Source organism: Geotrypetes seraphini, chromosome 2 (assembly GCF_902459505.1).
Source record: "Geotrypetes seraphini chromosome 2, aGeoSer1.1, whole genome shotgun sequence".
NCBI classification, from domain to species: domain Eukaryota; kingdom Metazoa; phylum Chordata; class Amphibia; order Gymnophiona; family Dermophiidae; genus Geotrypetes; species Geotrypetes seraphini.
Genome location: NC_047085.1, coordinates 416,418,989 through 416,434,491, shown reverse-complemented (window position 1 = coordinate 416,434,491; position 15,503 = coordinate 416,418,989). Strand labels below are relative to the sequence as shown.

At 40.9% G+C, this 15,503-nt stretch overlaps 1 protein-coding gene across 4 annotated transcripts in view; it reads left to right on the top strand.

Annotated features, from left to right (window-relative positions):
- Positions 1-15,503, top strand: part of DYNC1I1 (dynein cytoplasmic 1 intermediate chain 1) — a 587,025-nt gene that overhangs the window by 276,298 nt on the left and 295,224 nt on the right. For all 4 annotated transcript variants that reach the window (XM_033931086.1, XM_033931087.1, XM_033931085.1 and 1 more), the window contains 2 exons: positions 2,380-2,542; positions 12,499-12,598. In XM_033931086.1, coding sequence (XP_033786977.1) covers positions 2,380-2,542; positions 12,499-12,598 — 263 coding nt within the window. The remainder of the gene's footprint in view (positions 1-2,379; positions 2,543-12,498; positions 12,599-15,503) is intronic.

Here is a 15,503-nt window from a genome sequence, read left to right as displayed (position 1 = left end):
TTTAGTAAAATGGCCCAAATTCATTTATGGGATTTTTGTTGTTGTTGTTTCATTATGATTATTATTTTTTTTCATTTCCTACTGTCAATAGTGTATTCAACCTGGGATGGCCTGGAGAAAAATGCCCCTGTCATAGCCAATGTGAAGCAGGAATGTGCTTGGAGCTCTTTTAGATTTGTTCTGTCATTAAATTGATATGTACAGGAGATTAAATTTTGGTCTTTGTTAAAAGGGACTATGATTTTGATTTTTCAGATTTGGAGATTTTGGGCGGTTTTTCTATTTTGTACTGTATTTGGTTTTGGTTTTTTGGCACCTTGCTCACCACTCATTCAGGTCTGTTCTGCCGCAATGCTGTTCCCTGAAAAGTCCTGCATGAGGTGTCTGCCACAGGTGGCCTAATTATAACATTGCCTCTCAGTAGACTGTTTCACTTCAGAATTCAACCTACAAACTCCGGTGTCAAATTGCTGATAGCAACACAAACTCCCTCCGTAAGACAAAACCTTGAAATTAGACCTTTATAAATATACCATTCAATACCATATTGTTTCTTATACCCCACAATGTCAATTGGGAATCGTTGCGGCCTACATAAGATTAATAAGGTTGGCAACATAGATATTATAAATCATTGGATGAATATAATGAAAACAGACGTGTTTTTTGCACCCTCCTAGAAAGGAGGTCTGACATAAGCAGTTTGGGAGGCAGTTCCAAATTGAGGAGCCTTGAAATTCAAAGATGAAAGCTAAGAATTCACAGTGCACCAATCCTACTTTTGAAAAGCTAGCATTACAAATGTTCTAGTGCCAGCACACCTCCAGGGATTGGGAGTGTGGATCTTTTATTAAGCATAGGGTGTGAAGATGGACTACTACAGATTCTATACAGAGCCTACACTTCAATTGAATCCCTCATCCCTGTTACACAAGGAAAACACAGACCATCATTTATTAAAAAAAAAAAAAAAAAGGATTACAAACTAGAAATGTAGATTAAAAAACTGAAAACGAAGACAAAAGAAATCAGACTGTGAAGTGAAATCCCAGAGAAGCAGAGATGCATTTCCATCAGTACAGAACAAAATACAAGACGTGCACACTTTCAAAGCTGACATTATCTTTCTCTAAATATTTTTGTTTTCTGACCATTTTATTTTTCCAGTGCAGTTGGTCCTGATCTCTTAACTACCTCCTTTTGATGCTTGTCTCCAAGTCCCTTCCCAGGATCTCATATCCATATTCTGTCTGTCCCGTCTTCTTCCTAATGTCTGACTCTGACACTGATCTTTCTGTTTCATTTGTTCCAGTGGGGACGGTCTTGTTAAAATGCCAAAGGGCTCTTCTACTAAAACTTAATCCCTCTTCTACGAAACTGTGCTAGCAGTTTCTAGCGCAGGGAGCCGCGCTGAATGGCTCAGCTGCTCCCGACGCTTATAAAATTCCTATGAGTGTCGGGAGCAGCACGGCGTGGCTCTCTGCGCTAGAAACTGCTAGCGCAATTTCGAAGAAGAGGGGGGTTAGTATGAGCTACCAGAATTAGTGTGCCCTGAATGCTAGAAGCCTTTTTATACCTATGGGCTTCTTAGCATTTAGCATCTTCTAATTCCATTAGCCCATGCTAAGCTTTTCTAAAAGGACCCTACGTTATTTGGAGACTGCCAATATTGACTTTTACAAACTGTTGTCAAATGTGGAATATGAGATTTTAATTAGGAATATAATTTGTACTGTAAATGTGTTGATCGATACTGTTTCTAACATTTTGGGCAACTCAGGAAGTCCTGCATAAAGAAACATTTGATTTGATTTTAAGCTTAGCTTCAAAGTTGCTATATCTTTTAACTTTGTACATCTCTTGCTTTTTGTGTTAGAACTGTTCTTTTATTTTATTGTGATCCCCCGAAGGCTGCTTGTTTCTCTTTTCCCTAGCCTCCTTCCCTTCCCTTCACAGAGGGCTCCTTTTACTAAGCTGCGTTAGGGCTTTAACGCGCGGAATAGCGCACGCTACAATGCTGCACGCGCTAGACGCTAACGCCAGCACTGAGCTGGCGATAGTTCTAGCCGCGTAGCGCAGAGTTAGCGCGTGTTAATCTGCTGCGTGCGCTAAAAATGCTAGCGCACCTTAGTAAAAGGAGCCCTAAGGTCTACTAGTGCATATAGTCAAGGTATTTTAAAATAGGGATAAAACTACAAATATGCAGTCACCGAACTTCTGTTAGCTTTGGGGAGCCGCTGTTTTGCATTAGTGTCTGTAGCATCAAGTTACATGCATAGTTCCTTGTTTTCTTAATACATAAATGTGCAATGATATGGGCCTCTCTACACAGTTCAAAAACCTCATGTTTCCGTTGATGTCTTTTGTCATTTTGGCAAGCTCCTCCCAGGGAACTCACAGAGGAAGAGAAGCAACAAGTTGTCCATTCTGAAGAGTTCCTTATCTTCTTTGACCGGACCATTCGTGTCATCGAGCGAGCTTTGGCTGAAGACTCAAACATTTTCTTTGACTACAGTGGTAGGGACCTAGAGGATAAAGATGGGTTAGTTGTTTTCTTTTACTTTTTATAATTGTAAAACTCTGTTTTCAGTTCACTCCAGAGGAAAGTTTGCATTCTCTTTTTTTTTTTTTTTTTTCACGGTTCTTAAATAGATTTTAGGAACTTTAAGATTCAAGGGACTAATTTAACAGGGCTTGAAAATTTTTCTATATTACATTCATGAAGTGGTAATACATTGCTTGATAATCAGTTGTATACTCAGTTCCAAGCATTGGAGGCTGTCTATACTGTATACTGTGGCCCTTATTTGCATCCCCACATATACCTAACATTTTAGAAAGAAGCTGTTTACATGTATAGAAGTTCACCACATCTGGCTAGGGCATGGAGAGGGAGTGTTAGGATAGGTGAAACCTACTGATGTGTAATCCTCATTTTAAAGGGCAATGGACATGAAAATATATCCACATTCATAATAACACCTGCCCCGAGGCATGAATAAGTTCCTGCAGGAAGAGCAAATGCAAAAACTAAGGGAAATTCCCCTTTCATCCCCCCATTTGAGTTCCACAATCATAAAGTTTCAAGTTTTCAAGTTTATTAGGTTTTTATATACCGCCTATCAAGGTTATCTAAGCGGTTTAACAATCAGGTACTCAAGCATTTTCCCTATCTGTCCCGGTGGGCTCACAATCTATCTAACGTACCTGGGGCTATGGAGGATTAAGTGACTTGCCCAGGATCACAAGGAGCAGCGCTGGATTTGAACCCACAACCCCAGGGTGCTGAGGCTGTAGCTTCAACCACTGCGCCACACACTCCTCCCATAAACCCTTCCAATCCCCTCCCCAAATATAACAATCATTTCTACTCATTCCCTCAGTATTAACAAATGCTTCCAATGCCCCACAGACAAGGATCCACCCATTTTTACACTTCCTGGGAATCCCTACTGTTTAGTGTGGATCATGACGGGGTAAGCCCCAGCTGTTTCTGCTCCACTGAAGTCTCAAACTTAAAATGGCCGCCTACCTCTAGTATGTGTGTATGGATGGGAGAGATGGATCAGATGGTGGGTTGGTGATATTGAGGATGAATTTCAGGGGGCTAAGGACTGGCTAGTTTCAGAAGCAGTAGTTTCAAAAATCTGGAACCACACCTAAATTGCCCATCCCCCATCCCCACCCCATGCAGAGATTTACCACACAATAACTACTAACATACTAGATAGTGTGATACAATTAGCTGCAAATCCAGAGGTACTGTTAAAGCAGCCATTGGTCTCCATTAACTGTCTTTCCCAAATGTTTTTAACACAGAACCTTTGCAATTAGCATGCCATAACTTTGACTGCTAACATGTCATAGATGCAAAATTTTTAGCATGTCAGTGATAGGGTCACAAAGTGTTCTATTGAAAACACACGTCACCCTCATAACCATTCTCATGGGATTCCTTCCTTACACAACCATTAAATATTTGATGTGCTTTCTCCATTTTCTGTTATGGTTATCTTAGCTTAGGCCCTGTTTTAAATAGGCACGCTAAGCGTTTTAGCGCAGATTTAGCACGCGCTAAATCAACACGTGCGCTAACCGCTAACGCGTCCATAGGATAACATGCACGCATTAGCGTTTAGCGTATGTTTAGTGTGCGCTAATATTTAGCGCGTGCTAAAAAGCTTAGCGTACCTTTGGAAAAGAGGGGGTTAGTCACAAAAAAAACTGAGAACAAATTGATGCAAAGAAGAGCACTGGGCTTAAGCTAAGTGCTCTTCTTTATAAGATTTTCTCATTAATATACAGTATACAGTACACCAGATTGTCAATTGTGAGACTGTCAGAAGTGATGAAACCTATACAAGACCAGTGATGAACACATCACCCCTGTAAGGACACAAAATACAATTAAGTAGGGCTCCTTTTACTATGGTGCGCTAGCGTTTGTAGCGCACGCACAAAATTACCACGCGCTACACCACACGGTACGCTTCTAGAATAACGCCAGCTCAATCCTGGCATGCACGGCATTTTAGCGTGCGCTATTCCGCGCGTTAAGGCCCTAACGCACCTTAGTAAAAGTTGCCCCTAATGTCTTGGGTGTTTGAGGTCTTGGGCAGTAATCATTTGAACTATGCATCAATTTGTTCTGTTTTTTTGTGTGACAATTGTTTTGAGCAAATTGCTATTTTTCCATACTCTGTTTGAATTAGCTTAGTACCAGGGATGTGAGTCCTGCAGTATTTGTGAGGCACCGACAGATCTGGTTTTTAGGATATGCTGAGTGCTCCTAAAATGCATTAGAATACATTTATTCAGATTTATGCAAACTTGCACAATTTGTTTATTTAGAGCCTAGTTATGTTAGTAGTCAAAACCAGACTTGAAGTATTTCATGACCCAGTTACACTCCAGTACTCTGTGCTAGGTCTGTAAACCTGGGCTACAGTTTGAATACCAAAACTTTCCCTGTGCTGGGCATGTTTCTGAATGCGAGTCTGCTTCTATTTTATACAACTAGTTAACCCTCAGGACAATTTCTTAACATTCAGGGTACTTGGTTCACAGATTTTTTTAAAATTAAATTTGTTCAAATTATAATATGTGTTTTCTTAGATTTTTATAATTAAGACAAGGGGTGTCCGTGGGGCACTAGCGAGCCCAATAAGGAAGGCAGCGTAGACACGAGCTCTCCTTAACAATTCTTCTAGAATCAAATAAATTACATTTTAGAAGACCAAAACCGCAATTTACTTTCATACTAAAGATCTGCTATATAAGATGCCAATGGGCCCCATATTAATTTAAATATATTACCATGTCCTAAATTTTCAGCTTTCAAATCTATAACTAGAGCAAAGACTTGCCCACCAGCACAGGGCAGGGGGGGGGAGAGGGATTCTTTATGTCATAAATTGATTTTTGAATATTTATAATTGGTATGGGTGTGAAGATATCATTATTCAGAATAGATAGGATATTTATGATAATATATGTTTGTGTTATACGGAATGATAATTGTTTGGGTGGGGGGGTGAAAGGATGATTATGAACATAAGAAAGATGAATGTGCTTTTATTGTATTACTATGAGTTGCATTGGTTGTATTGCACTGTTGTAGTTTTGAAAATTAATAAAGAATTAAAAAAAAAAACAAGATCTGCTATATAATGGCTGCAAATAAGACTGGGAAGTGTCATAAACCCAAGCCACAGTCGCCTTCCAAAACACCACTACCAGCGTCAGAGAATGGAAGCACAGCCGAAGTAGTTGAAGAGATTAAACATTAAAGCCTTTAAACACTCTTAAAACACACTTTTTCCAGCAAGCATTTGGGGCAGATGCCTTATTAATGGAACATATCTGTTGAAGACTTTCAGCAGATCATCCTGAAAAACCACATTGTATTTTAAAAATTTTGAATTTATATATATATATATATGTGTGTGTTTGTTTCTCTGTAAGCTTTCCTATTTTAACTGGCATTCCTTTTTTAGATTTTAATTAGATATTTACTGTTTATGTAAACTGCTGAGAACTCTGAGCAAGATTCAGTGGTATATCAAATCTGAATAAACATAAACATTAAGGCCTTAAAGGATCTAATGTATGAAACTAAAGACGATATATCGATGATTAAAGAACTTTCCACTCTAAGTAATGAAGTGAACTAATCACAATTTAAACAACGCATTACCACGTTAGAAACTAGGATAGATGCCAATGAAGAAAACATTAAATCCATCAGAACACATTTGAAAAATCTCACCATCTTGGAACAGGAACTTTAAGATGCCAATAACCGAACCCGACGGAATCTTAGGCCTGCCGGAAGGCAGGCAGGGTCAGAATATGTTGACATTTTTAGAAACTTTTATTCCTTTGCTTCTCAAAATGAATTTTGATAAAGATCTAGAACTCGAGAGAGCGCATCGTAAGCCTTCTGGAAAATCGCCTTTCAGCAAGTTCCCACATCCAATTGTGCTCAAAGTGTTACATTACCAGCAATTACTGACAATTACGCAAGCAGCTAAATCACAGGCACCCCTGAAATACGAAGGGAGCACCATACTCTTTGCGCTTGATTTAAGTAAGCAAACTACAGCAGCGCAAAAGAAACTACTTGAACTTAGGCCTCAACTAAAAAATATAGATGCTCGTTTTGGAATGTATTATCCAGTGAGGATGTGAATTACCTATCAAGATTACGCTCGCAATTTTACTGATCCTGCTGTGCTTGCAAATTATATTGAAGAACATTGTCCAACTGTGATTGATAATATCTGAATAACAAAGGTAATATTTAACATCATTTTGCTGTTAATGCAGACTAGAATTATACAGTTACTATAATGTGATTTGTTAATGCCCAAGTACACTCTATATTGAGAGAGATGTGTTGTCGGTTGTTAGTTTACTTTTCACTCGTTAGCCCATGTTGATATATTGTGGCTTTTCAGCTATATGTGAGAATGTGGAGCACATGGAATGTAAAATCCCTTAATGTTGTTACTAGGATATTCTTGCTAAAAGGCATCACAATGTTCAGATTTTTTTATGTATCACGTTTATATCATAATTATGCTTAACTTAGCACCTGAATGACTATTAGGATATCATCACTAAATGGCAAGTGATTAAATAATAAGAATAAACAAACAGCCTCTTTGACAAAGCCGTACTAGCGGCTGTCGCACGGCAACAGCCCTGAAGCCCTTTAAATCTCTATGGGCTTCGGGACCGTTAGCGCAGCGCAGCCGCTAGCGCGGCTTTGTAAAAGAGGCCGTAAAATTCGTCAGTATCTAAATGTTTTTAAATCTGATATAATACTATTACAGGAAACGCATCTCGATTCAGATGCTTCCAGCACTTTCCAACTGAATTGGTGTCTTCCTGCTTATTATTCTCCAGCAGTTGCCCCCCCCAAAAAAGAAAAGATGGATCAAACTTAAGATCAGCTTTAATAATACACATATCACTGTAATAATTATATATACACCTAATGCCGATGATGATGATTATTTCTTCAGTGCTGTAGCTGAACAATTTATTATTGACCCGGACTCCAAATATATTGTTGGGGGAGATTTTAAAATCATCCTATATTTCTCCATGACTAGAGTTTCAAAAGCACCATATAAACAACCTAAAGCATGGATTACTATTAAAGATACAGGGCTCCTTTTACTAAGCCGCGTTAGGGCATTAACACGCGGAATAGCGCACACTAAATTGCCACGTGCGCTAGATGATAACGCCAGCATTGAGCTGGCGTTAGTTCTAGCCACGTGGTACGGGTTTAGCTCGCGCTAAAATGCTGCGTGCCCTAAAAACGCTAATGCAGCTTAGTAAAAGGAACCTATAATATCTCACTTAGATCTGATTGATCTATGGAGACTCCGTCACCCCACAGAGAAGAAATTTATCTATTCCCCTCCCCCCCCCCACACACACTCACCTTTCATATTCTCATATAGACTTTTTTCTCATAAGTAAATCTTTATGCTCATCAGTACAAGTTGCTATCATAAAAGAAATCACTATTTCTGACCAAACCACTATTGAGTTTTTGTTAAATTCTGTTATATGAAAATAAACACAATAAAATGTTTTTGAACTAAAAAAAGACAAGGAGTGTCTAAATTCAGTCCTTGAGGATAATAAACTAACCATTTTTCAAGATTTCCACTGACGCCTCTATTGGGTACAAATGGATCTATGCGTATTCATTGTGAAAAACCTGAAAACCTGAATGGATTTTGGCCTCTGAAGATGGAGTTTGGGGACAAATGTTTAAAAGTACTGTACAGCACAATGAAATGTTATGAATCTGGCAGAAAAAAAAACTTGAGATATTAAATAATTATGAGCACTTTCAATCACACTAAAAATAGTTCTACTGCAGGAGGGTAATTTTCAAAAACACTTCCTCAGGCAAAACAGTGTTTTACCCACAAAAAGAGACTTGTATAAAACTGATTACCCCATTTCTGCTATGACTGAAAGGAGACATTACTGTGGACAGGTTGGAGGAGTAATTTGCATGTGCAGACATACTTTTGGGCATTTAAAAATATGCATGCAAACCTTCCCAAAACACATCTTCACACAAATGAACAAGTGTAATTGTGTGTTGGTAGCTTTGGTGGGATAATTTTCAAGGCAAAAGTGTGGACAAATTTAGAGCTTTTTTGCTATAGTGTGATAGATTTTTGCAAATATAGCACAATAACACTGTAAATTAAAGTATGGTACATACAACTGTTGGGGAGGGGGAGGTGTCTAGCATGTCATTTCCAGGTCCCACATTAAAAAAGCCCATTAGCATGCAGTATCCTGGTCATAATTAGCACAAATGCACTGGCTAAAGTTAGGCGCCTAGATCAGGGCACGTAGACAATCTAGGCTCCTGATTTAATTATTCAATTAGGCTTAATCAGCGCTGATACTTGAAAAGTGTCATTAAAAATAATTTAGAACAATAATTAGCTGGTTTGTGCCTAACTCTGAGGCTCCTACCAGAAAGCAGATTCTGGGCAGATTTGGGGCGTGATTTACCTATGGCGCACTTAATTTAGGCCAAGGAACCCCTGGCCTAAATGGGAGTGTGCCTGAGGTTTCAATGCCTACTGGTATTTAAGACTACTTAGGCACCACTAGGTGTGATTCTTCAAACGAGGCCTAGCAGATGATTGACAATTGTGCTCAATGATACCTATGATTAGGCGCCGTTTATAGAATCAGGATCTTAATGCCTCCTATTTGGAAGACACTAGGGGTCGGATTTTGTAAACAGCACCTAGAAAAAAGGTGCTGGCTACAAGCCAATCACGTTTAGGCGAGGTTTACAGAATCACGCCTAACAGCGCCCATTGAAAACTTAGACGCCTATAATGTAGGCCAGGGTTTTACTGGCCTACATTTCAAGTGCCTAAGTTCTTTAGAGAATTGCGCCTAGTGATACCTATCTCTGTCTCTGACCCTCAAACACCCCCACTTAGGCGTTAGGCGCCATATGATAGGCAGCTACCATTTATAGAATCAGGTAAGTGCCTATCAGCCAATTAGTTTGTTCTTTTCAATTATTGTTAAAGCTTTCAATTATTGTTAAAGCTCTCAATTGAATCTATTAAGGTAGTTTGGGCAATTAAGGTAGGTGCCTCACTTTAGATGCCTCTGATAGAATCTGGCCCTTTGTGTACCCACACTAACTAAACAATTGTCAGCATTTGTTATGTGCCATCAGCATGTGTTATATGCCACACAGTAACTGCAGTATACCCTCCACCCCTATGCTGTGCCCATTCCCAGCCTAGTTATTGCCCCCTAACACAAAATGCTTTTAATGTGTGAATCAACACATGCTACCCATTAAATAATGCAAAACCAGTTACCATGCTTGTCAGGTAGCAGTTATTGCACAGTACGAGTAGTTCACACATTAACTGCGCAATACAGTTTAGTAAAAGGGCCTCTTTGTGCAGTGGCATAGTAAGGGGGGTGGGGTGGGGCAGCCTGCCCCGGGCACCCATCCTCCTCTCCGCCCCTGCCCCTGCACCGCTTCCCTTCCCCCATAACTCTGTAATGGTCCTGGTGCGGTCAGCAACCCCTAAAGCAAAGAAGGTGAAGATGGAGAGCGAGGTAATATTAACTCTTGCAACAAAAGAAATCCTCACTCTGTAGGGAAATACTTCCAAAATTGAAACTCTTCTTTATCACACATCCAGAAATTCAGACAGAATACTCGATGATTCTTAATCTTTATCTTTATTTTTCTTTGAAATTGCTTGCCCCAACATTATGGCCCGACGGGACCCGTTTCGCCTCACAAGAGGCTTTCTCAAGGGTTCCAGGGGGAGCACTCTACTGACGAGAAAGTCAGTAGAGTGCTCCCCCTGGAACCCTTGAGAAAGCCTCTTGTGAGGCGAAACGGGTCCCGTCGGGCCATAATGTTGGGGCAAGCAATTTCAAAGAAAAATAAAGATAAAGATTAAGAATCATCGAGTATTCTGTCTGGATTTCTGGATGTGTGATAAAGAAGAGTTTCAATTTTGGAAATATTTCCCTACAGAGTGAGGATTTCTTTTGTTGCAAGAGCGGTCAGCAACCCCCAAGCTGCTGTTGCGCCAGTGTTGGCTCTTCCTTTGATGTCACTTCCTGGACCCGTGCCTAGGAAGTGACATCAGAGGAAGAGCCGATGCTGGCAACAGCTGCTCATGCCAGGAACTTTACAGAGGTACAGGGGAAGGTAAGCAGCGCATGTGCGGCAGGTGGGGCAGGGGAGGAGCATGTGGAGGTGGAAAATAGGGCGGGGGAAAATAGGGCCCAGGCACCTCTCACCCTCACTAGGCTACAGTCTTTGTGCAATGTATGTGGTAAGATTTACTTGGTAGAAGCTCTTATAAGGATATCTCCCCACCCTCAGGAGACAATTCTACAACTGGACATCTCCATGTAGGTGCCCTGAGGTTGTGCAGTAGGAATCTATTCTGTAATGCTATCTGGGCACTAAGGTTCCATTATAAAATACCTTGTAGCATAACTAATTCTATGCAGCATTGCACACATTATATGCAGGTACTTTTTCTGTCCTGGTGGACTCACAATCTAGGTTTTTATGCCTGGGCCAATGGAGAGCTATGTGACAAGGTCAAAAGGAGCTGTAATGGGAATTGAACCCAATTCCCTAGGCTCACACTCCATTGCACTAACCATTAGGCTATTCCTCTATTCTCAGGCTACTCGTCTATATTTAAATGCCCACAGTCATACCAGCCATCGAGCTGATGTTACATTCAGGTGCCTAAATGCAGCAGGGAAGCACATAACTTATAATATTCTGTAATGTACACGCATAAGTGAGAGCCACACTTATGCTTTGTTCATGCTCCACCCATCTTGGAAATACATGCTATAAGAACATGCATATAGTCATACTGGGTTAGGCCAATGGTCCATCTAGCCTAGAATCCTGTTTCCACAGTTTCCCATCCAGGTCATAAGTTAAGAACATACATAGAAACATAGAAAATGATGGCAGAAAAGGGCCATAGCCCATCAAGTCTGCCCACTCCAACAACCCTCCCCCAAACATAAGAATAGCCTTACTGGCCTTTTTTTTCCAGTAACTTGTTCAAACCTTTCTTAAGCCTAGCCATGCTAACCACTGTAACCATTTCCTCTGGCAAAGAGTTCCAGAGCTCAACTATAAAGTAGGTGTGTGCAGAATACCACACTGGTACCCCGCTGGCACTATCATAGCTATCGCTCACGCCCATAAAAGCTACTATTCTATATACACCCAAGGGGAGATCAATGCAGGCACCTAGATTACAGAATCACCTCTCAAATAGGTGCAAAATATTTTGTTTCTTTTTTTTTTTTTCCTTTGTTTCTTGGTTTGATAATAATATTAATGGGCCGTTAAAATAAAGGCGATAAGAAACTCAGTAAGGTGTAGGCGTAGCCTAATGCTTAGAGCCACTGGAACCGGAGAGCTCAGGAAACCCCAGTCACTCAACCCTCCATTGCTCTGGGATGTCTGGGGACAGCACAGGCAATCGACGCACTCATTGCCTGACGTGGAAACCATTATTCACAACTTGTGTGCAGGGGGATCACAACCTACCAAAAGGCTCAGTTCCTTAGATTGTCATTTAAAAAAAAACAGTTGACTGGAAGTTTCCATATTCAAATTGGCCATTGAATGTTCTTGTGCCTTTATGCTGAGCATTCCCTTCATATGGCATAGACTCCTACGCTCTTGACTCTTAATTTACACACACACATTCCTTTTACAAAGCCGCACTAGCGACTGCTGCTGCTGTAATCGCTCTGACATCCATAGGGAATTAATGGATGTCAGAGTGTTTGCGTGTAGCTTTGTAAAAGAAGCCCTTAATTACAGTTAGATTGCTTAATCATTTTCTCTTGCAGCATTGCCATTTTGCTTCAGCTCAACCTCTTTTCCTTATCGCTTCTCTTTTCTAACTTGCTTAGAGATGTTCAGGCTGGAGCCAACCTTTCCTTTAACCGTCAATTCTATGATGAGCACTGGTCGAAGCATCGTGTTGTCACCTGTCTGGACTGGTCTCTCCAGGTAACTGTTCAAATATAAATCACGAGTCTAGCTAGATCTTAATGAAATAAAAATAAACATAAGCTATTGATAAAAAAAAAAAGGTAGTTGTCTTTCACATGATTTAGCAGATGTCCTGCAGCTGTTTTTGTTGGCATGGAATTATTTCTTTCTGTAAATCTTTTTGAAGCGAGGAACAGACAGGCAATCGGACGCCAACATGAAAATATACTTTAAAAAAAAATAATAAAAAAAAAGAACTTCAAACAAAATTAAAGAGAATTCTCTGTAAACTTCATGAGAATAAATGACAAGTGGTTTGTTGTTAGTCATGCTACTGTTGCTACTTCTTGGCTGCTAAAGTTCGGTTTCATGCAGACTGCTGAAGAGTGATAACCGTTGGTAAAACATACTACCGTATTTAAGTGTATTATGGGCCTGGTTGATGCTTCTCCTAATGGGTTTATTTTTTTAAGTCCAAATATTTTTATTGAAAATTTGGAACAGAATTTTTATAATAACAGACACTGGGAAAAAATATGCCAAAACAATGCCAGATAGTGATGACTCCTCCCCCTTGTCAAAAGAAATACATATAAATGTATTAACAAAACGAACCTACTTACCCCCCCCCCCTCTTTTACTAGGGTGCGCTAACCGATTAGCGCATGCTATGCATCCATAGACTAACATGCACATGTTAGCGTTTAGCATGCGCTAAATCGATTAGCGCACCTTAGTAAAAGAGTCATTCAAATACTCTCGAGATGGGCCATATATCTATAAATTTCCTAAATCCGCCAGACCTCTCTCCAGAATAGTCTCATATCTGAGTTCTGTCAGAAATGTACATTCAAGTTTTACATTCATTTCCAATTCTTCAGTATATCTTGAATGGTAACACCTATCACTATCCTGTTTGAACTCCAATCTTTCCCCAAAAGAGGAAGAACATCTGTGTTCCTGTCAAACATGATATTTAATTTTTATAAAGGGAATTGAGTGAGGATAGTGTGACACAGTGGTTAGCGCTACAGTCTCAGTATCCTGAGTTTATGGGTTCAAACCCTGTGCTGCTTCATGTAACCCTGGACAAGTCACTTAATCTTCCACTGCCCCAAGTATATTAGATAGATTGTGAGCCTGCTGGGTCAAATAAGGAAAATGCTTGAGTACCTCATTTGTGACCCATTCTGAGCTCCTTTGAGAGCACAAGCTAAAAAAAATTAAATAAGAATATATGACAGAGTTTAGACCACATATTTTTCCAGAATTCTTGGACCACAGGGCAATAAAACAGCATATGATCTTGAGTCATAGTGTGATTTTTTTAAGTTGAAGTTTTATTTGGTAGATTGAACTCTTAGGCCTGGGAGGGGCGTCCTCTACAGAATCGGGCCTACACTAACCCCGATACTGTAAACAACATCCATGATAAGATGCCAGTTACAGAACCAGGTTAGAGTAGACGTGGATGTTAAATTTATCACGGCAAGGGATCTCCGAGCTGCGATAGGTATAGCAGCCACGGCAGCCTGACCCCCCCCCCCCCCCCAGATCACCAGCAGGAGGGTGTCCAACTCCTCCTGCTACCCCTGATCGATGGCAGGAGGTTGCTCATCCACTCCTGCCGGAAGGCTGCCCACTTGCACGATCACCGGCAGGAGGGTGCCCAACCACTCCTGCTGGAGGATGCCCCCCCTCCGGACTGCCCCGTGCTAACCACTAGAGAATGACACGGTGGCGGTTTACCCGCGGCCACCGCATTTTAGCCGCGGGTCACCCGCCGAAAACGGGGAAGAAAACTAGCAGTCGCTGCGGCGACGGGGACAAGGCCATTCACCGCCCGCGGGGCGGTGAATGGTCTTGTCTCCGCAGTGAGGTATCAAGGATCGCGCGGTCCCCGCAGCCACCGCCCGCCCGCCCGTAGCATTTAGCCAGCTCCCTCCCTCCACCTCACCTTAAATTTTGAGTTTTCCGGCTTCCTTTTTTCCGAGCCGCACGTGTTCAAAAATCCGTGCACGCGCGGCTGCGCGAGTCAATCAATCTTCTCCTCTGACGCAACCGGAAACAGGAAGTTGCAGGAGAGGAGAAGTTTGATTGACTCGTGCAGCCGCGCGTGCACGGATTTTTGAACACGTGCGGCTAGGGAAAAAGGAAGCCGGCAAACTCGGAACGAATATAAGGTGAGGTGGAGGGAGGGTGGGGGCTGCTGGACCATTCTTCATTACTTTGCCATACTAATTCCATTCTATGTTAGGTGCCACGGACTCAGATTCGAGTCCTAGCGATGATGAGTTAAAGATCCCAAAAGAAGCCAACTTCTAAATCCAGTGGTTAGAGCTACACTACACTCCTTGTGACCCTGGGCAAGTCACTTAATCCCTATTGCTTCTGACACAATGGGCAGTTCCAAAGATCAAGACTGGCCAGTGTCAAAGACAGGATGCTGAGCTTGATAGACCCTTAGTCTCCACTGTTTTTAGTGATCAACAAAGTTCTATGTTTCTATAATCACCCTAATTCTGTTATCATTGGACTAGATATTCAAAATGATTTAAATGGCCAGGACAGGCTCCTGGCTGTTCAAATCATCTGTCCAGGGCTAACCAGGCATTTTCAATCTTCATGTTCAGCCCAAATGGTGTCACACAATTCAGCAAAAATACCCAATGTTGTTCCTCATAATTTAAATATTGCTCATAGAAGGAACAACATTGGGTATTTTTGCAAATGGAAGTTGGAGGGTTAATTCCCTTGAAACAGCCAATTGAGTGAAACATGAATTCATGCTGGGACACAAGATAGGTTGAATTTGTTTTGAATTTAAAAAGAAAAATGATCAATGAAGAATACTATAATGGCAAGAAAATATAATGATAAAACAGCAACTAATTTTGCCTATTTTTATATATTAAAAAAGTAC